The sequence below is a fragment of the Lagopus muta genome, chromosome 7 (assembly GCF_023343835.1).
Source record: "Lagopus muta isolate bLagMut1 chromosome 7, bLagMut1 primary, whole genome shotgun sequence".
Taxonomy (NCBI): domain Eukaryota; kingdom Metazoa; phylum Chordata; class Aves; order Galliformes; family Phasianidae; genus Lagopus; species Lagopus muta.
In genome coordinates, this window is record NC_064439.1 from 20,643,741 (window position 1) to 20,665,821 (window position 22,081).

The 22,081-nt window shown below is 37.1% G+C and overlaps 2 protein-coding genes across 6 annotated transcripts in view; both read right to left on the reverse strand.

Moving 5' to 3' along the window:
• Positions 1 to 22,081, reverse strand: part of ABCB1 (ATP binding cassette subfamily B member 1) — a 96,859-nt gene that overhangs the window by 23,863 nt on the left and 50,915 nt on the right. Inside the window, exon 1 of one of the 2 annotated variants that reach the window (XM_048951107.1) lies at positions 447 to 642. The exons of the other annotated variant lie outside the window; for it this stretch is intronic. The gene's annotated coding sequence lies outside the window, so the exon portion shown is untranslated. Of the gene's footprint in view, positions 1 to 446; positions 643 to 22,081 lie in introns of those variants that run through there. 2 annotated transcript variants of the gene reach the window in all.
• On the reverse strand, positions 2,862 to 18,514 carry LOC125695994 (phosphatidylcholine translocator ABCB4-like). 4 transcript variants are annotated; one of them, XM_048951135.1, is made up of 11 exons: positions 18,365 to 18,514; positions 17,652 to 17,749; positions 14,811 to 14,865; positions 13,453 to 13,600; positions 13,069 to 13,162; positions 10,503 to 10,694; positions 9,988 to 10,159; positions 8,968 to 9,092; positions 5,787 to 5,958; positions 4,972 to 5,085; positions 2,862 to 4,310 (listed from the first exon to the last, which is right to left on the reverse strand). In XM_048951135.1, the coding sequence occupies exons 2-11, from the start codon at positions 17,741 to 17,743 to the stop codon at positions 4,110 to 4,112; spliced, it is 1,365 nt and encodes a 454-aa protein (XP_048807092.1). In that variant the 5' UTR covers positions 17,744 to 17,749; positions 18,365 to 18,514; the 3' UTR covers positions 2,862 to 4,109. The 4 variants fall into 4 exon arrangements, with proteins under 4 accessions (XP_048807092.1, XP_048807093.1, XP_048807091.1 ...); XM_048951136.1 differs by lacking the exon at positions 18,365 to 18,514 and adding an exon at positions 18,105 to 18,309 and having other exon boundaries at positions 2,863 to 4,310; positions 14,829 to 14,865; XM_048951134.1 differs by lacking the exon at positions 18,365 to 18,514 and adding an exon at positions 18,105 to 18,309 and having other exon boundaries at positions 2,863 to 4,310.

Genomic DNA, 22,081 nt, shown 5'->3' on the forward strand with positions numbered 1-22,081 from the left:
TCTGTGATTCTGTAAACTACGTTTGCTTTTTTGGAAATAGTAATCTAACATTGTGCTTAAAATCATGCTTCTATTACCATTCATTAATAATAAAAATAAATCCCATAAATATCTAGTTTGACATTGTCAAAGACAGTTTTCCAGCACATTTTGACAGTGCGCCCTGAAATAAATTGGTATTAATATCTAATAACTCAGTGAGTTAATCCAAGCTTTATATAGTTCAGTGAAAACTGTTATGGATGGAATATTCTTGACAGACTTTCAAACTACATCTGACAGTTTGGTATTGTTATACGATTTGAGAACTGGAAATTACACCCATTTAAACCATCCTATAACAAATGGTATATCTTTTCTTGGTAGTCTGAAAGCTTTGCTTTACTAAGGCAATCTTAAAAGGGTAAGAATCACATCAAAATGTAGAAGAAAATCAAGCTATTGACCTTAGTCCTTAAAAGCAGAATGCTCCATCCATGTAAATGGTAAATGAAGATGCAGCAGAGGCTTGGTAAAGACTGTAGGGAAAAGTGGTCTATGTAGTAGTCTGATGTAAACCTTTTATAGAGGTATGCATTCAGCACAGAAAGAGAGAAAAGAAAGTAGGTAGCAGGAGGACAAGTACATACTGGGCACACAACAACTTGGCTTCCTCTTGCTTAACATTAGCAATTTCAGAGCTAGTCTAGTTGGAGCAAGCTTTTCCGGTATGTTCTGCCAGACACATCAACAGGGAGCGTCATCTCATCATATGACATTTTAAAGATAGGTTGGAGAGGTTAGAGGTATGTAACTTGTTTAAACTAGCTGTATAAGTCTTACATTGCAACAATCAGTTGGGATCCCATCAAATGTGTCTTAATCAGCAGTTCTCTGACCTACTGTCCCTGGGATTCACTTTATAGAGCATGGTTTGGGGGAAAGATCACTGAGCACACCACATAGCTCCACAGAGCAGTGTGAACTGTCAGAAACTAGGACCAGTAGAAAGAGCCTCAGTCACTGCAGCTAATGGCAGTTTGGTGTTCAAGCAGAAATTATCAGAATAAAAGATTATCATAGATGAGAACTTGGATTCTGTTGTCTGATTCTCCCAGACATGACCATGTAGAGCCGGTAAAGCAAGTTAATTCTTCAGAGGCAAGAGAGTATAGGGAGAGGAAATGCTTTCTGAAGATACTGTCCACAGATAAACAGTGGTCAGTACTGGAAATATTTATGCAATGTTGATAATTTGTGTTTGCTTAGAGGATGATAAGCAGAGATGTATAATGAGAGAGAGAAATGGAGTTAGAAAAAAAAAAAAGTGATTGATATGTGATTGATTCAGCTTGAGGAATAGGTGGAACTACTTTGTAAACAGTTCACATGATTGTTTAGAACAGATGAGGGTTGGCTATTTTTTTCAGTTCTCCAGGTATTTTAAAAGGCATGTTTAGACGGCCTTCAACAAAAACTACCACTCTTGAAAACCCAACCAACCAATTACTTTGCTGATAATAAGAACATAGCCCATATCGATTCCTGCTTGGGAATAGTAGTCTGCATTGAGCACTTCCAGCTTCCAATTTCCAAAACTTTGTTTGGGAAAGCCTGGTGAAGTTCAGTCTGGCTCTTAACATCATTAACTTAATTCCATGGGCACATACAAAGTGCTTCCAATTCTTTGAACGAGCAGTGAATATTTGTAAGTTCAGGTTTATTTTAAAGTTTTTAGGAATTGCAACTTCTTGCAGCTCTTCAAATAAAAAAGAATACCGACCTTATCCAGCGCTGCCTGCACAACGGATTCACTCTCATTATCCAAAACTGATGTTGCCTCATCAAGCAGAAGAATTTTAGGATTGCGAACCAGAGCACGGGCAATGGCTATTCGCTGCTTCTGCCCTCCACTCATCTGTGCCCCTCTTTCTCCAACCACAGTGTCAAACTTCTGCAAGACAAGCACACACATTTCCACCAACACTCAGCGGCACGGTCCCTTCACCAAGGAAAGGCAGTGTGCAGAAAAGGCACCTCAGCGTTAGTAGCCCCAGCAGCATCTTCTCTTCCTCTAAAACACTGCATGTTAAGCATCTGCTTAAATATGCCTTCCTGTTTGTGTCCCTAGAACTCTCTCCCTTTCCTACATGCTCATCCAGCCATCATTTAATAATTTAAAGTTTACATTAATCTCAAAAGTGGTGAGGAAGCTCTGCACAGCTCTGCATATTCACAGCTCCGGGAAGAGGTTCCTCTGTTCAGGAGACGCCCTTCTGAGAAACGCTTTGCTAAGTGAGTAGGTTGAAAAGCAATTGTTTCAGCAGGACAGCTGGCCTGCTTACCTTGGGGAGCTTCATGATGAAATCATAAGCATTAGCTTCCTTGGCAGCTTTTTCAATTTCTTCCATGGTGACATCCTCGCGGCCATAACGAATATTCTCTGCAATAGTTGTAGCAAACAGCACGGGCTCCTGGTTCACCACACCAATAATCTCCCGCAGATATCTTACATTCAGGCTCTTCAGATCCTGACCGTCGATGGTAATCTACAGCAGGGGAAGCAGACAAACACCATTTACTAAGTGCTGTTGTCAAGAACTCTCTCCCCAGCCCAAAGCCTGTCTTTTTTGCGGGAGACTGGGCCATGTCATTTGAACAAGGGCAGTGAGACCAGAAGCTGACTTCTTACAGCTGTGCCGTTAGAACACAGAGCAGTCTGCTCACTTGAAGAGTCTTACCGTGCCTTTCTTGGGGTCGTAAAATCTCTGGATGAGCTGAACAGTTGTACTTTTTCCACAGCCGCTGCCACCAACCAGGGCTACTGTCTGGCCACAATTAATCTTGAGATTCAAGCCTTTCAGTATCTGTGCTTGTAAGAAAGGTTGCCAAAAGCCAAACAAGATGTAAAACATCAGAGTAAACTTGCAGAAACTTTAAAGACTCCAGTGAAACGTCCTTCACATTTACCAAACTGAGCAGAGATATCCCTGTATTCTTCATTTGGAATCAGGCTCTATTCCACAGATATATTATTAAACATCTTTAGTGATTTTTCTCTCATTGTGGCCCGTTTCTGTTCTATCAGTGACTATAATACTGATAAAGTTCATATATGTCTGCAGTCATAACATTTGCTGTAATGTGATTGCCTAAGTTTGAACAGGCTCACTCAACATTTAAAAATGACAGCAGCCTCCACCAATAGAATTCTTAACTTTCAAGATATTATCAAGATATTAGAACTAGCATTGGAAACGTTTAATTCTTTTGTAGAAGATCTGTGAAGTAGATAATGCCATGGAATTAGACTGCTGATCATCCAAAAATTCTGGGAAATTTTGTAGGAGAGCTCTAGCAAGGAAAGGGAAAAACTGCATGTGAAACCGTGGAAGGGGGGACTTTGTAGTTTCACTGCATATTGTGAAGATACTGTTCCTTATACTGCTAACTTCAAAATTCAACATTTCACATGTGTTATAAAAGTGAAGGTCTGCTTTCCATGCAGATGTACTTTCTCCTCCCTCCACTACTCAGCCTCAGGGAGGTGATGAAGGTGCCAACAGTCACAAGAAAGAACTTTTCTTTCCCACTTACACTGCTGTTGGCCTACAGGAGCTTTTCTCTGTAGCTTTCTCTAAAAGAAGATTCTCCAAAAGAAGAAAGATTTGTAAACTGCTGTGTAATGAGACAGTAGGGGACATTTTCTTGGATATTTCTTTTTCAGTTGTCAATAAAAAACAAGTATTTGCTTTTGTATATTTGCATAAAACTTCACATTATTTCACTACAAGTAACCCAGAAGGGAGCCAATGTGAGGAAGTTCTAAACTTAGAAGGCCCAGTGCACTACATGATGCTATGATGCAGAATGCTGAAAACCAAAAAACAATTTCTTTCAAACCCTCAAGATATCTGAGAAATCAGTCTTTGATTTAAAAGTTTTTTACATGGAAATAAACTCGTTACAGAGGGGGACATTTACAGGGAAGCTCGCTCTGGGAGTAAGATGAAAGTTAAGAGCCTGGTCCAAAACCTGAAGATTCAAATGGAAACACTGCAGCAATTTCAGCTTTCAGCCAAATGCTGTTCACTGAAGTGAGAAGGATAAATTCTCTTCATGATATTTACTTACATATAAGCTTGCAAGAAAGATGTAAATTCTTTCATACTAGAGACAATTATCTTAAAGGAAATCTGTATAAGTTCCATGCATAATACCTTAATATCTGGCCTAGCAGGATAACTGAAGTAAACATTTTGGAATTCCAAATTCCCCTTAATGTTGTCTGGTTTATAGCCAGCATTGGATGAACTGTCAATTTGAGGTTCCTGTGCAGATAAAAGAAAAAAAAGAAAGGAAAACACACATTGGATTGCTAACAACATTTTAGCATGATGCAAGGCTGTGAAATCTCTGAAGTTAACGTTACCATACATAAAGGCATACACAGAAAGCCTCACTGCAAACAGCGGACTGAAAATAACCACTTAATCGACTCATGAAGTTACCATTCCAGGTCATTGTGAATCTGCCAGTGACTTGGCAAATTACTTGTAAAATAGTATTTCTGTCAGTGTGGTTTGATTGTACCAAAATGTCTGCAGGCCTTGCCAGCCACTCCAGTGCAGACCAGAAGTCCTGTAAGTAACTGTTGTAGCTCAAATTAATTATTTTCAGTCATGGTACCCTTGTCAGTGTTATTTCAGGTAGTTAATTGAGTTAGCATGAATATAATTACTATTTCTTCTTTAATCTGAGTTTCTGAACTACCAAGTAAAACAATAACAGGTAGAAGTTCTCAGTCATTTACAAGCTCACATCCCAGTATCTAGACACTTGTCCCGCATACATAACTCTGTTAGGTAGAATTTCTAAATGTTATGACATTGAATGCACAGTTCTTTGGGCTTGCTCATTTTTTATTCAGAAGTGAAGTCTGATGTTCAATCATCTTCAAATGGCAGTGACATCCATGGCAAAGATACTTACATTGTCTATAATACTAAATATTGCATAGGCGGCTCCTCTCGCATTGGCAAATGCTTCCATACTTGGTGCAGCCTGTCCAACACTAAAAGATCCAACTAATATAGAAAAAAAGACCTAAAAATAAAAACAAAAGGAAAAGATAGACTGAATACACTACGCATCTGTTATTCATAGCTCTATTTAGACAGCTTAATTTATCTGAGAAGCTCTTTTCCAGCTGCTTTCTGCAGGATGTTAGTGCTCCTCAAAGTACCTGGTACCTGACTGCGATGGAGCTGCTGAAATAACACAGATGTAAACTTGTTAGCTAAGAGGCTCTGATGGAGGTTAAAACTTCAGCCATATTGTTGCATTCCAACCTTTTCAAAAAAGGCCCACTCTGATATCAGCGCAGATAATGACTTTAGGTCAGTGAGCTGCAACTGAGCATTGAATTAGTTACAAAGGAAACTGTACCTGAAGCATGCCTGGTCTCATGCTTGCCACCTCCTGGCATGGTCCTAGACTCCTATATGTCAAACCTCAGCCCCCTAGCAAAGATCCAGTGAATACAAAAAACAACAACTTCTACTTATTATTGATGCAGGCTGGCTTTTAACAAGGCACTTCGTGGTGAGTGATTTTTATGTTGCTATCAACTTGGAGAAATATATCCATTACACGTAAAGCTGTATTTTTATCTACTTCGTTAGCAGGGCTGAGAAACTGAAAAATGCAGTTTGGATAGCTAACATCAACCAGATTCAAAATTTAAACACGTTTACACAGGATCAGAACTTTTCATAAACATTGTCCAGCTACTGGTGAATACTTACTGTAAAGACTTTTCCAATTGTATAGTCATCAGAGAGTACCAAAATGGTTCCATACCAGAAGGCCAGTGCATAGGATCCATATATCAAAAAGAAAGAAATACCCATGGAAATATTGGCTGAAATAGCTTTCTGGATACCAATACGTTTGGCATCTTCCAAATTTTTTTGATATCTGAAAGATAAAGCAGGAAAAAAGCAGAACATGCAGGGAATTACTCTTCTTTCTTTCATTGTGTATACTCATAAAATCCCCAAGGCATACATCAAAGCTAAATGAAGCATTCTAGTAAACAGAAATCAAATCCTGAAAAGATCATGTTGCAAGTGGAGGAAAATGTACTGACTGCCTTTCATGCTATGGCAGATTGAGCTGATCAGCTAAAGCTGGACCAAGTCCTGGATGAGTGGAAATGGCTGTGGTAAGATGCTGACCAGCTGTAAACTTGTGATTTTGCAGTTTTCCAAATGCCAGAGAACATTTTTGATGTTACAAGGAAAATAATGTTGTGTAAGCATTGAAGTATATCATAAAGAAAAGAGAGCTAGTGATATGAAGAAAATGGGATAATTTTCTGACAGTATCTCTTTGGAAAATGTAGAGGAGATTATTGGGTTGGTGCTTGGATTTTTAAATGGACAGAGGGAATACACACAGTTTCACATGTTTAACAGTGAAAAACTAACGTAAACACTAAGACTAAAGAATCAAATGCTAGTGGTAGCTGCATGACCCGTGTGCTCTTGGAGGTAATAACTAGCAAGTCCATTTTGGAAATAATTACTGAAAAAATAAAAGGTGTTCTAATTTTTTATTTAGTTCAAGCTTATTCACTTTTTTTTCATTTTGTTCTAATTAGTGAGCGGCTAAGATAAAGCTGGTTATAGATGAAAATGAAGGATTTCAGGTTGAATCAGTTACAATAATTACAACTGAACGCACGCACACAAATGTCAGCAACAAAGGTTTTTCATCTCATCAATCCTGGAAATTTAAAAGTATTGAGATTATAACTGCACAAGCAATAGATTCAAAATTGTATTTCAGTCTCTACTTTCAGTAGAAACAAACACACAAACAAACCTACAAAATGTGAATGATGCCAAAAGCAGGATGGCAGTGTGAATCAATGTGTTTCTATTATCACACCTGACCTCAAGGTGAAAACAGTAAGAAAGAAATGATGAAGAGGGAGTCTTGATTCCAGAGTAATGAAAATACTGGCAAACCTAACAGTGGCCCAGTTGTGAACATCATTATGTTCAAATTGTGAACAAAGCCACAGGACTGAAGTACCGTTAGACAAATAGTGACCTGAGAAATTGCAGGCTTGTGTATGGACAAAAAATATGCACTAGGTTAGAAAAAATAACTGCCAGAGAAAGAATAAAATAATAAATAAATGAAAAATAAAGTAAAATTACAAAAAATGAAATTTGTCATAGGCTTTGACAGTGAAGAGTTAACCCAATTGATTTTCTTTAAGACTGTCTTTCCCAGAGAGGGCAGACACAGTAAAACAAATCCACTGGGGCTTCATTAATGCCATCTAATGCCAATTTATTCTGGAGGCATTGGATAAATCATTCATTTAACAGTAGTTTTAAAACTGTGAAAGAATTGTAAGGTAAAGAATCGTTCGAAGGAAAACAGCAGTGTTCAGTGAGGAGATATCGTAGCCAAGGGAGTTAACATGAACTCTTCTGTCCAACTTGGGATTTGTGTTTTCACTCTTTTAGACTTGGGCATGTAGGTAATGTTTATGATAAATGAAATTTCCTGAAGGTAGAAAAATGAGAGGATGAGATCAATTCAGAGGACGAGTGAGAGGACAAAGGAATATCAGAATATCTTACAGAACTAGACACGTGATGTTAGAAGAAAAGGTGACATTGAATAGAGATGATCATTGAAATGGAAAGCCTATATTGTGTGAGAAAATGAAAAGAAATTAATTCAATTGGGCTAGCATAATGATACCTCAGAGTCTTTGTGATTTATTTCTACAAATAACACAGGAAAATAAAACTATGGGAAGCAACTACTAAAGCAAAAGTTCGGTGCTGGTACAGGAACAAACTAGTAGACAGGGACTCTGTGGACGTTCTGATGGAAAGAGATGCCCAATCTTTGTTTAAGCAGTAGAACAGCCTCCCAGTATTTTTTTGTTTACTTCTTGAATCCACAGTTAATAGAAATGACCTTTTTTTCCCCAGTTGGTATGTCGTATATAAGATTTGCAGGACATGAAGAGGCCTATTCTCATCTCTCTTAACAAACTTTACAGAAGCGTTAAGTGAAGATATACAGCACCATCAAGGTATTATTTTTTTTATTCCTCTTATTATTTTCCTCATTAGCAGTCATCAGCCCAGGGATGAGATGAGTTTGAGATGTAGAATATCAAGAACAAGATGGTCTGATTCGACAGAGCTAATTTCCAATTTATAAATATCTATCTCATTGCCACAGTTTCAGAATGCTTTTCAGTAATTTAGCATTTCACCATCACAACCTCTAGTATACTGTTACACTGATGGAAATGAGGGGTGGAAATGAAGGATGCGTGGCAGAAAGTACTTTAAGGACAAGTAGGAAAAAGAGCTGATGAGAGGTGTAAGGGTGATGAACAGCACTGGGTAACAAAGAAAAGACGCTGAGGTGAACTGGAAAACAAGCCATAGACATCCAAAGGGCTTCCTTTTGCTGACCAGGGAGCAGTGATAGCTGAACACAGGGGAGAAGCAAGCCAGGGAAGGGATGGTGTATGTTCTCAGTGGATGACACAAATGTTACTGAACTTTGCATTTGAAAAACTTCTGCGAACTATGGCAGTCACGATGGTTATCTGTAGATAAAAGATCAAAAAGAAGGCAAGCATGATGTTCCATGGTATAAATAAATACACCTGCATGCCTTTGGTTTGTGCCCTTGGTTTGTGACCTTTGCATTATACTTGCCTTTTCATGTCACATATCTGTCCTTTTTTGCTTACAACTCTCACTATAAATATACAAAACCTGAAATAGCATATATTTTTAGGGAAAGGGAGTCCATCTCTGCATCATCTTATGAGGTTCTTTAAAAATGATAAAAAAAGAAGGGAAAATAAAAAATTCAGCAAAGACGAAACCTTTTTAGATACCGTTATAAAACAGCCAAATAAAGGGAATTTTTTCTCACCTTTCAGTTTCTTTTCTCTGTCCTCCAAATGCTACCACAGTTCGAACTGCTGCCAGAACTTCCTCTGCCACAGCTCCTGCTTTTGCATACGCAGTTAGCTCTTTGCTAGTGAATGTGGAAATTATCTGTGTGGAAGTAAAAAAGAATTAACTCTCCTGCTCAAAGAAAAACAGAATGTGCTCAAACTTCATTCTGATGTTCATGGATAGTTATTTTTTTGGTACTGAATTTCCTTTCTACTTTATTATATGTATATAGACTTTTAAAAGACAGCACATATTAAATAGAGTAACAATTTTCATTCAAGCTCTTAAGGGCAAGGCTGCCCAGCATCACAATTCAATAGCCAGGTTGACTACTAAACATCCTGATGTCTCTGAAAGTTCTAGCCAAAAGCAGAAGCAGTTCTACAGAATCCATTTCTCTCTCAGAGGGGTTTGCATTTACTTCTCGTGTACTATTTTCACTAAGTTATTGGAAGCTGAGCAGATGGCAAAGAGACAACTGGAGCAGGGTTCATGGTGTGCTGGCTGCCTGGCAGTGTCTGCCTGTGCCCATACCCTGACCCCAGTGTCCTCCTCACCTTAGCATCAGAGCCCACAGACAGCTGTTATCACAGAAACCTAATTTACTGCAGTTCCATACCAGAATTTACCTGACATAACCTCAGTTGTGCAACCTTATCTCATTTGTATACTTATTTATATTAACTGTCATTACTTTGTTATTTTGGTGCAGTTGTCATGGAAATCCAGTGAAGGAGGGGAAGGTACAGATTATTTACCCTTTCATATGAGCATATATTATATTTATAAGAATTTTACAGCAACAAATGTCCATGGCAGATGAACTGCACTTCCTCAGCTATACCATTCCATGAACCCATACCTACCGCTTTCTGCATGTAGACAAGGTCACAGGTCTCTAGGAGCTAGATTACATTTATTCTTACAAATTCCAAGCAGGGCTGTAGGAATTACAGTCTTGATGTTTTTAGGAAAATTCCCACTTTTTGCCTACCTTTGCCCAGAGAGCTGAGGAGAATCCCAGAACAGGGCTGAGTGCCAGGATCACAAGTGTTAATTTCCAGCCTTTTGTAAAACCAACTATAAATCCAGTGAAAAAAGTAGCCACTGCCTGAAAGAACATTGCTATTTTTTCCCCTATTCCTTCATTAATCTTGGAGATGTCACTGAAAAAAACAAACGATATTCAAATAAATAAGGAAGTGTGGACACCATATAAATGAGTTCTCTGGATGCAGCACACTCTGGCAGTATTTCTTCATGTTTCTAACATCTTCAGTTCAACATAGCTCCAAGTTTGCGGCCACAGAGAGCATGGAGCAGCATTCTCCAACATCTCTGTTTCTCAGGATCCACCTAAACGAGCCCAGGATCTATCTACATGACAGTATGAGATGTTTACACTTACAGAGGTGTTTAATAAGATAAAATAACATTGTTTGGAAGGAGATATTACAACTGATTTGCAATAGTTAAATACTCAGCAATTAACTGATATTTAATACTTACTCTACAATTCTTGTGTTCAGTTCGCACACATCATTTACATCAAACCATCCAATCTCCTGTCTCATTACAGCATGAAAAAATTCTTGTCTGATTCTTTTTATTTGCCTGCCAGCAGCTAGTGTCCAAAACGAAACCTGAATGTAGGCAGCAAAAAGAACACCAGCTCCTATTCCAGAATAATAATAAGCATATCTGAAAAAAACAAAAAGATTTACAGCTTAATTCTGCTTCAAACAGGGCTCCCAGAGATAGCTTATTATTCAGTTCTTTATGTGTGCATTCAAAAAAAAAAAAACAAAAAAAAAAATGAAGACCATTACAAGTATCTGCCATTTTTCTTTCTTCTGTACAATGAATGTTTTTTAAGATCTTTCAAAATCAAATTTCAGCCTTTGTATTTTGCTAATTATTATACAAATTTCACAAATCAATATGAAGTTTTTAATTTAAAAATAAGTGGCTCAAAGTCCACGAAGACAGATTTATATTTAAAAAAAAATGCTTAAGTGATGTAAAACGTGAACTGTTTGTGCAAGTAAAACAAAATAAGGCTCCATGCTTACAAAAAAAAAAAAAGATAAAAAAGAAGAAACAACTTCTATGCTTCTGTGTTAGAAACAACTGTCAAAAACCTTCTAATCATTATTACAATTAAACAAAATATATTTAAACTGAAAAATATTAGCGCATTAATGAATGGCTTAAAAATACATGAGTGCTGAACATTGCTCTTAATTCTTGCTGCATAATAGAGAAGCTACAAAAAACAGCAAACCTGGGAGAAAAATGTTTGTCTGAGCATGTAATTAGTGCCAAAACACAAGGAAATGGATTCTGGCTGAGAAACCCTATGATTTACGGTTATTTTATAATATCTTTGGTAAAAATTAATTGGAAAATAAAAATATATTATATTGTGAATTACTTCTTCAATGACAACTCAGAGAAAGTTATACCTTCAGTGTTGCCACCTTTTCTGCATGACAAATATGCACAATATTTATACTTAGATTCCAGTTCCAGAATGTAGCCATCTAATTTTGGGATCAGCAGTTCCTAATTCTTATCCTGCATGCTGACATTTGTGCAATCAGAGTAGAATTTGCCGACTGTTGTTATAGATAGTTTACAAGGAGCAGGCTGCCATGGCTTGTTTTTCAAAGCAAACACCATTCCCTGAGGTTGAACAAAAAGACCAAGTTTCTTTTTCACCCTTCATTAAGAAGCATGAATGAAGTTTAAGAACTTTTTTTTTTTTTAAAAGTAATATAAACAGAGTATTACAAAGAAAAAAGAAAGGACAAGTGAAGTGGAAAGCAGAGAAAAACCTGAAAAGCGCAAAGAATGAAAATAAAAAGAGATAAGGCGTAAGGGGAAGAAAGAAAGCAATGACTCCAACCAAGTGTAAGCTCAGAGTTGCCCAGATGATGAAAGCACGTACTCTGACAGCCTGACTTCGAAAATTAATGGTGCTTACTACCTTATAAGACTGTGAAAAGCACTGTTAGATTAACGTGAAAGAACTTCATGAGAAGACAGTTTTCTCAGACCACATATTGAATCTCAGTCCCTACTTCAAATTTATCCACTCAAAAAATGTGAAGAATACACAATCATTGTAAGTACTTGACCCAGTTTATATTTCTGAGTTATGAACTCTGCATATTTACTGGGAACTATATAAAAATATTTATTGAATCCATTTCAAATTTATTCTCTCTGACCTTCGTTGTTCATTCTTTTTCCCAATAGAAGGGTACAAAAGGATACTTGGTTTACCCTCTCAAGAGGCACTCATTGTTTGATTGACCTTAAGGTGGACAGACTCCTGTGCTTGTGGTGGCAAAGACTAAATGGGAACTGAAAAATGGTACTTTAATGGAAATTCCATCATGCATGACTTCATAATCATCTCATTTAGTTTTAATTTCTGGTAGAAAATCAAGGTACATAAGCAATGTCTCAGAATTTCATATCATTACAAAAACAAACTGCCAATTCATTTATTGTGTAATGCACAATACTGTGTATTCTTACAGTGCAGTATGAACATGGAGCCAATACATGACTTGCCTAAGTCATTGCCTGAACTTTTGATGATGAGGGGGGAAGAAAGGGAGCAGGTTCTTTGAGTTACAATAAATTTGTTTTTTCTTTCTTTCATACAATTGGCTCTGAACTTCATTAGCTAATGAAGTTACGTAAAAGCAGGATCTACAGTTTCCATGGATGAAGGACCTGTGAGCAGGAGTGAGAGAGGTCATGAGAACAAGCATGGGAGAACAAGCAATCCCAACATGTGAGAAAAGGAAGAATAAGCCTCTCTCTAATCTTAAAAGCTGTAGTTTGCAGGACCATCTGGCACAGATTCGGATTAGTGAGAAACTACAAGATTCTCCTGACTCGTGCAATGATGCTGGCCTAAAGACATAAAAAAAATGAGCTCCTTCAGTTGCACAAAGTATTTACAGTGAGATTAAGTAGTTTAATCTTTAGAGGACAATTGCTTGAGATCTTCAGTACAAGGAAAGACATTCCACAGAGTGAATGAAAACTTTCCCATTACCTGGTCATCTCTTCTTCCAATTCTCCCAAAATAAGAGAAGAAAAAAATTCCATGGAAAAATTCACCAATGTGCTGTTCAATAAAGAAAAATTTGCTAAAGAAAAAAAAATGGAGAAAAACTTGTTAGTTGTTTTCACTGAAAGAGATAATAACTTCCTTCTCTAAAATCCTATCCACACAATGCTGAATGAAGATTAAGAGCTGTCAGCTTTCTAGTGCCTGAACACGATTAGTTTAAGATACACTCTACAGTACTAAGAGTTTTCTGAAGCCAGCAGTGAAAATGTTACCACAGATATAACCGGCAGTAAAAACACTAACTAAATTCAACTACTTTACAACCACTAACCACAGCGGAAACATCACCACCTAGGGAACTTTTACCTGGATAAGTGATGTTTTCTGAAGCAATAAAAGAATCTGTCATGTCACCAAAGACAATCATCATAAGGGGTAGGCTTGCTCCATGGAGTACTGCCATGGTAGTGCCCAGCGCCATCAGGAGTTTATCCTGCCGGTCAGAGTATCGAAACTGAAAATGGAAATAAACTGTGCTGAAAACTTCTCTTACAACAAATGCATCTGAGTGACAACGCCGTGTTAACAATGCTCAAAGAATGTGTCAAAACAAGTGAATAAATTTTTAATATATAAAATAATAAAACTAGAGCAAACCAGAAACTTAATAACGTTTTTAAGAATAAAATAATGGTTTTCATAAGAAATTGTTCCATTACAAAACAAATCTTTTTTCCTAAATCTATCTCAGGTTCTAATAGATGCAGATTTGAGTTAAATCTGAATCAAACCCAAGTCTACCAAGAGTTACAGTTAACTGTTAAACTGAATTAACTTGTTAAATCTTATAGCAGTTATCATTGAGAGTGCAGTACTGAAGTTGCCCAATCCTCTCCTTTCCAAGCTAATTCAGATAGCTCATGCATTTTTAATTCCCCAGGATGGGGGGAATATTGTTCTAAGCAAAGGTATAATGTTAGAAATTGTTACGGTATCTAATGAAAACTTCTTCAAATGATTGTTAAGCCCCAGGACTTAATTCTGGAATTGTCACTGCTGGGGATTTTCTAGACTTGCCTGGACAAGGCCTGGAGCAGCTTGCTCTCACTGTGATGGTTAGCCTGGCTTGGGGAAAGGCACTGGGCCAGACAACCTCCTGAGCTTGCACATAAAATGCAAAAATACTGTGGCCTGTGTATAAACGAAGAGATCACAGAAATTAAAATAGTGTGCTTCTGAGTCATCTGCTTAAAAATGAGTGCAATTATATTGTACAATCTGCTGTGACCCTCCTGTTTCTTGCTGGATGTAAATTTTGGATTTGAGTGATGGAGTGGCTGAGATACGACTAACAATTCATATAATAATGATAATTTAGAATCAACGGAGAAAGAGTGACTAGAATGTAGAAGCTCGAATTTTCTTGTTTCTGGCATGCCTTTTAAAGGCATTCCATTGAGCAGCTATACCAGGTTCTTAAAGAAGTACATCTAGTTTTGGAGACATTTTGTCTGGCATATGTTACACTTACTCCTCATTTGGAGTTTTCATTTTCCTTCTCTCTGTGCTTCCAACCAGTCACATTTCAAGTATATGTTACAACCCCTCCCTGCCTATCTACAAATACTGCTCTGTCTGCATCTGTTGGATGTAGCTGCAATAGTAAAAATTTCCAACACTGAGAGGACTGGGATTGCTAAATACACAAATAGCATTAAACTTACCACTGTTAATGGACTGACCATATTCATTTTTTCAGGTTTCCTCTTGTCCTCACTGCTAAAAAATCATGATTGTATTTTAAGAAGGAAGAGCACTGCAAACATCAAAGCAAGCCTCATGCATTGTTAATACAACTGCTGTCTCTTAATTGTGTTCAGATGTAGGGAGGAGCCAGAAGTATATAAAGTCAGGATTTTCAAAGTTCTTTTAGTGCGTGTCTCTGAACATTATCAAAAATATTCTCAAGAAGCCTTCAGGTTTCATATGATATTAACGCAGTGTCTATCTGGGTAGACATCCAATGGTTTACAATCTGCCTCTGAGACTTTTGTTTAAAATCACCACTTTAAAAAAAAAAATATTAACAATGACTGTAGCTAAATCTACAGTAGAACTCTGATAATGTAGCAAAAGTTCCACTGCAGACTCTACAAGTTCACTCCTATCTATTACACTCCTTCCCTAAAGAGGAGAATGGGAAGATCTCTGATTATTAAATGCTGCTATTTGAGTCTTTCTGGCCTAGGCTAGAGCCTAATGGTAGCTACTAGCCATACTTCTAAGTAGCTTTTGAAAACAAACCTACTGTTAGTTCTGGTTGACAAAGGCCACTCATATGTAACTCAGTACTTTGATTTCAGACCACTAGATTGCATTATAACAGACTGGTCCCTCTCGTCACAAGACTCAATGTACAGAATTGATCTTGGAAGAAACTGCTCTATTAAAATGAGTAGTGACTGCAAAGAGGGGAAAAGGAAAAAAACTTGGAGAAGGTGGAGGTGGAGAGAATTCAATGCTTTGTAGTGATCAGATTCCTTGCACTAGCAAGAAACAATGAATAGATGGAATTTCAGAGAAGTCACTGTGAGTTTGCAGGGTAGTATCTTGTCCTATCACAAGATAACATGTGAGTTATTAATGTGTCTCACTGAGCTGCAAGGTCAATGTCAACCAAAGAGTTAAAATTATGCAGAAATTTTACTTCCACTTGAAAAAGTTAAAGGCTATTTAAAGCACTAACCTTCTCCTAAGCCTATTAAAGGGAAAATTATGGGTTGATTGACTTGTTTGTTTTCATTAATTTGTTTGTTTGTTGTTTGTTATTACTTTTTTTTTTTTTATAGTAAGCCTATATTCACTGGATTGCCTTTATGGGTCGCATTGGCTTTAGATCAAAAGATGAAAATAATTCGTATTTACCTATACGTGGACAAAGCAAATTGCTCTACTCATAGTTGACACTTTTGGATTAAATTGTGTACCTCCAACCTCCAACTGGGATATTCCCAACAACTGGAAGGCTCAGTAAAATGGGCAGTGTAATTGTCAATAAAAAAAGGCACTTTGTTCAAACAATAATGCTTAAGACTTCCATTAAATACTCTTAAAATACTACACAATTTTGTGGTTATATTTACTACCTCCCTTGGAGAAAGAAATAAGGCTGGTGGGTATATTTTTTGTCATTGCTTTTTGTGTTTGTCTGTTTTTTTTTTTGTTTTTTTTTTTTAAGCTTCAAACAGAACAAAAGATATTTTATTTTTACCTGACATTTTTACAGAATTTGGTACAGTATAGCCAGCAGTGATAACAGTTAGCTTTATTCTGACAATGCAAAGAATGCAAGTTGGTGAACACTGAAATGTCAGAATACTATACTTCCATCCAAGGGCAAATTCAGGGCAATTCATTGAAGTTTTAAAACTCCTTGTCTAAACTGACCTTAAATATCTCCCCTTCAGCAAAAGAAAAGAGGAAGATGAGCTTCAAAATTTGTCTTTGACTTAGAAACCATCTGACCAGTGGCATGAGAATGCTCTTATCTGAATAACCTAAGTTTCCCCTTCAAACAGTCCAGGTACAACTAAGCTCATGCAGTTCATTTCAAAGATGTAGGTAAAATGTCACTCTTCCCCCTGTTTTGCAATGGGGATTCTCTTGACTTACAAAGTTCAATGTTTGATCAAATACTGATCAATTTCCACTGTAATGGGTGCAAGTTATTTTAAAGGACATGAAAAGGACAGTACCAGTCAACAGTTTCATAAAGTCACATCAGTCCTAACAGGAAGAAGACTCTTTTTCAAGTGATCACATTCAAAGACATGTTTCTGATGACTGCAAGTCCTAATCTTAAATCCTGTCCTATAAGCCATGTGGGAATTAAGTGATTTCTACTGCATATGATGTCAAACAGTAAATTACAGTATCATGCAGTTCTTTAAATCATGGAATCCCTTTTCCACTACAACCCTTTTTTTGTTCTTGAAAGGGATGAATAGGGTAGAGAGGAGAGCATGCTGGACATCTGACCTGATTTGGCCTTTGATTCTAGTAAAAAAAAAGTTACACCGTTTTCAAATAAGCTACTTTCACTTCAGTTTTCTCAGTATTTTGGCTCAACCTTTTAACAAAGCAGGATAGATATGGCTGCCCCTACCTTTCTGTGAAAGAATGATTGTAGCAACCAACTTTTCAAAAACCCCAACAGAAAATCATAGCATCAAGGTAAAAGCAAAGCTTCTACCAAAGCAAAGCTTCTCAGACAGCTTCTCCTGACCTGGATGTGTCAACTGCATGTGTCTGTTAACAATTCATGTATGTTTAGATGTAGTGAGATACATCGATGTAGTGAGATTGATCTATATTTAGATATAGATATTTATACACTTCTACATCTATACTTATCTGTACTCTCTAAAGAGAATAATGGAAATCAAAGACTTCTCCAAGAAAAGAAAACATTGATTATTTATGTGTTCTTTAGCAACAAAATTTAAGCCTATGCATTTAAAGGTAAAACATTAATAGAATATTTTGAAATCAATGACTGTACTTACCATTTGCCTTCGGATCCATAATTCTGATATGATACAGCAATATTATCATCCCTTCCATTTACATAATGCTTTATTTCTTCTTCAGAACCCATTTTAATCTGCACAAGAAACAAAGTACCTCAGGAAAAACTATCAGTAATACTTATTTGAGAGGATGTAAAGAAAAGAAATTGAAAATGTTTGCCCTGATTTGCTGTTTGAAACTAGCCTGTCATCAGATTTGAAGCAGGAACCCAGTGGCATCCTCTGCATAGGGTGCAAATGAGATACTCCTTGGAAGTATCTCATTTCAAAGCATGTACATTTCTGCAAGGTAGCATAATAATACAAAAGAAACAGTAGAATGCATTTTAAAGTACAATGAAATTTCACTGGAAATTTTTACTCATTTTTTAAATATTCAGTATCAGACACTGATCATTTATCTCAGACGAAGTAAATGTACTGACTTACCAGGAGGGCAGATTTTAATGTTTTCACCTGTTCTGGAAGGTTATTCAGCAGTCAGTAGGTCTAGCTTGGCTAGAACTGTGCAGTGAGGTTGGACTTTGTTCATTTTGTGTGAAACTAGTGAGTTTTGGGTGCTTGCAGGATAATGGGCGTGTGCCAGGATTTCCCCTGGAGCTGGTTAGGGTTGTGAGGGAGTATGTGCACTGAAATCTTCCCAAAGGCAGTCTCTGTATTAACGTATTCTTCACTCCTTCTATGATTACCTTCTATGGTTAGTGAGCCAAGCTGGCTGTGGAGCAGCACCTAGGGCATGCCAGCACACTGCACACCGAACCCCACCTTCTCTCTGAGGCTGAAGCGATCAAACCAAATGGGAATCGCTGTGGTGATTGAGAAAGAATAGAAAGGCTTAAAAATGGCTCCTCCCTGCCTGCATAGCATGTTGTCCTTTCCCACAGGCTCTAGCTTAGCTGAGGGACTCAGCTGTGTCCTGCAGCACAGCTGTTGGAGCTGCCTGGAATTGGCTGGGTCTGGTATGGGGCCTCTCCTCACAGAGGCTGCCTCCACTTCCAGAACTGTGCTACATAAACCCACTGCACCGTAATTACCCATTCCTGTAGCTATTTATTACTTGTATTGTTTTTTCTTCCACTGTGGAGCAGGGGTAACCTCCACAGTGTTACTCTCTGTGTTGCCATTTGGGTATATGCCATTATGGGATATACACAGCTGCTGCCCCTCCCTCCAAGTCCCATCGCTATCCTGGCTCTCCAAGAACACTCTCTTCATTTTCTTCAATTTTTCATGTTGCAGCTCTTATCTGATTGCAGGTAGCATGTGAGCAACCTCTAAATACAGATGCTGGTTTACCCTTCTGCTTGAGAAACCTGTGGTCCTTTCATGGCACCAACTCACTAGAAACGTCATTTCTGTGTGGTTCTAGATTGTTCCTCCCTAAATTTTTTGAGAATTGGAAGGGAAAATGCACTCCAAATAACAAATAAGTAAAACAAATAATAAAGCAATCAGTGGTTGGAACAAGGGGAAAAGGCAATTGAAGATGGACAGGTGAAGAAAAGGACTTCAAACCAGAAGACATTTGAAGGAATGAAGAGTAGCATGGCGTCAGGCAAGGACTAGCTGTGAACAGCAAGTGGTAAGGGGAATTTAACACCAAGCCCTGCACACAGTACTGTAACCTCTCCAGGATTCTGAGGGAATTCTGCTTAAGATACTGTTACTGGCAGATTTGGTAGACCCTGCTGTAGCACTGATCTGAAATCCAGGATCTCCATTAAAAGGTGGGGCAATTCATAAATGGAATTTCTTTTTTTCCTTTGATAGGAACTGACTTCACATACGGCACAAGGTTTCAGAGTGGAACTAATACACAATAAATGGAGATGACTAAAGAATGTACTCAGAACCATATCACTGATTCAAACCAAACCAGTAAACTAGAAAATTGTAGATTAGTCTCTGCATTTTTGAACTGAGTTCTGTAAGGGTAAAATAAATTAAACAGAAAAGGCCCTCTTTGCCTAAATCTCTAATTTATACCACTTCATGAGTGACACGAGTGATTTCACATTTCTATTGCTTTTTTTCCTGTGGAGAACCGGCACAGATTTATGGCTTTGAACTAAAGCTGTTAGTCCTACCAAATGAAGAAAACTGAGCAATCTTTGGGACAAATATACACAATGATTTTATTACATATGAAATAATTATATATAATTATTATATAATATATATCGTAAGCAATATGTTTGTTATTTATTATATTGTTATGACAAATGGAGTAATAACTAAAAGTGGATCAATTAACTTCCTCTTAAATGACGCACAAAGGTTAAACACAATCACACACAGAGTCACACATCATCTGTTGATCTGAGAGTTAGTAAAGTATTTCTAACTTTTTTTGTTGTGTTTAAAGTTAAGGATATTTTTTGGGAAAAAGCTGAGAAAGCAACCTTCTAGCATTATTCTCGTAACCGTTTTCCTCTTGTGATGAATTGATTTGTTTTGATATCCTGAAAGCTACCATAGGAAATGGATCTATTGATTGGTTGGATGGTTCACTCTAACTTTTCCTGCAGTCAGAGAATGGCACAGGTTGGGAGATTTTTTTAATGCCATGTGTAGTCTGGTTTTGAATATCTAAAGGGAGGGACCCCACCCTTTCTGAGAGATCTGTTGTAGTGCTTAACTGCCCTCACAATAAAGAAGTATTTTCTCATGTTAAAATGCCTGTAATGCTTATTATTTTGGAAGGGAAAAGCTTTAATCTAACTGTAGCATTTTATTAATAACCTATTTTATACATTTTTATAGCTGTTCTTTAAAGACAATAGGCTGTCTGAAAATCAATGTAGGATTAGAGCAGTGTTGAATATGAAGCTTTTTAAAGAAGTAATTCACTCAGGAAAATGGTACCTAAATTCTGTATCTCAAATCACATTACTGAAGCTAAAAATACTGAAGAGGACAAGATTCACATTTTGTTTATTTGATACTTCTCAGTCAACTTTTGTAGTGGAGAAACTATGACAGAAATAGGCTGAGGCTTGATACTTGAAGGTATTCATATGCTGTAAGCCGATTTATGTGCCTACTGTGTCATCACTTGAAGCACAATATATTACAGGCCATTGTTACTCTTGGCTGAAAGACTTGCCCGATAAAGGAAATTAATGGCAAAATATTGATGGCTGCCCCAGCAGTACCTAACTGTGGATCAGCAGCTTACATCTAACCATTTCACACACAAAAACATTTTAATCTCCTTTAAATGCTAAGATAAACTTTCTCTGTCCTTATTGCTCACCTTCAGTAGGAATACTTAACATAGTACAAGCTTGGAAGAGCAGTTAATGCCTGTAGCTCAGTTTAACACTATCCCAGATCTTATGAACTCCAACTTCAGTAATAAAACTTCCAGGACTGTAAATTGATGGAAAAGAGGAAAGAAAGGAGTGGAATAGAATAGGGTGGGATCTTGGTCCATGACCAAGAGATCTTAAGAACATTGCTCTTTAAGTTCAATACAAGCAATGTCTGCATGAAGTCGAACAAAACATGAAGAAAAGAAAATCTAAAAGAAGATGCAGTTTAAAATAGTTGTGTCTGAGTAAATGAGGCCATCATGTGGCAAATTAAGATACAGCTACAGAGAGAAAAAATGATTAATGATTAGCTTTGATGACAGTCGGGAAAACACCTTCCTTCATGAACACAAAGGAGTCTGGTGTGAAAGACAGAGAAATTCCTCCAATCTTTCCTTTTTTTCATAAGAAATTCTAGAGAAAATTTGAATTATCTCTTAGAAATTCCTTATTGGTGAGAGATTTTTGGATGGAAAGCATATGTGTTTTTTCTAACAAGTCTCATAAATAAGAATGAGAGAAGATATAATTACATCTTCAAAAGAAAAATAATAAAAATCTTCAAATGAAAACCAAGTGAACAATCAAGTTTCTGATGATTTATCAAACTGCTGAGGAAACTCAGGAAGTAAAATTATAAACATCTGCAAAACTAGATTGTTGAATGCTTTATTGAATCTACTTTTACAAAGATAAAGCTTAAAATAGTAGCATCCTGAACTATGATCCTCAAATAGAAATTACATGGGGAGTAAAGTCTGAGCTGTTTATGATTTAGTAAATATGTTGGTAATTTTCATCTCTAATTACTCTTCTTTTACAATGAAGAATAGACAGGCATATAGAGATAAATGATCTGTATGTCTACCCAACAGAACCTCTGAGTTTGTGGTTGGAGAAACTTGTCATAGTTCCACTGTGCATTCTTCTATCAGAGCCTTGGTAAGTGCCCATAAATTTTGTTTGTTTTTTGAACAGTATGAAAATGATATGTTATTACATATCATACATCACTATGAAGTATATGAATGTCAGGAATGACATAGGGTACAACAAATACAAGATAAATGTTGTAAAAGATGTCATATATCT

What these genes read in the sequence shown, in the direction of transcription:
- LOC125695994 (XM_048951135.1), bottom strand. Translation starts at nt 17,743, where the DNA reads ATGGGTTCTGAAGAAGAAATAAAGCATTATGTAAATGGAAGGGATGAT. An exon ending in TATGGATCCGAAGGCAAATG is followed by an intron (nt 14,866 to 17,651) that starts GTAAGTACAGTC and finishes ATGATTTTTTAG; the next exon opens with CAGTGAGGACAAGAGGAAAC. An exon ending in TGGTCAGTCCATTAACAGTG is followed by an intron (nt 13,601 to 14,810) that starts GTAAGTTTAATG and finishes TTCCATTTTCAG; the next exon opens with TTTCGATACTCTGACCGGCA.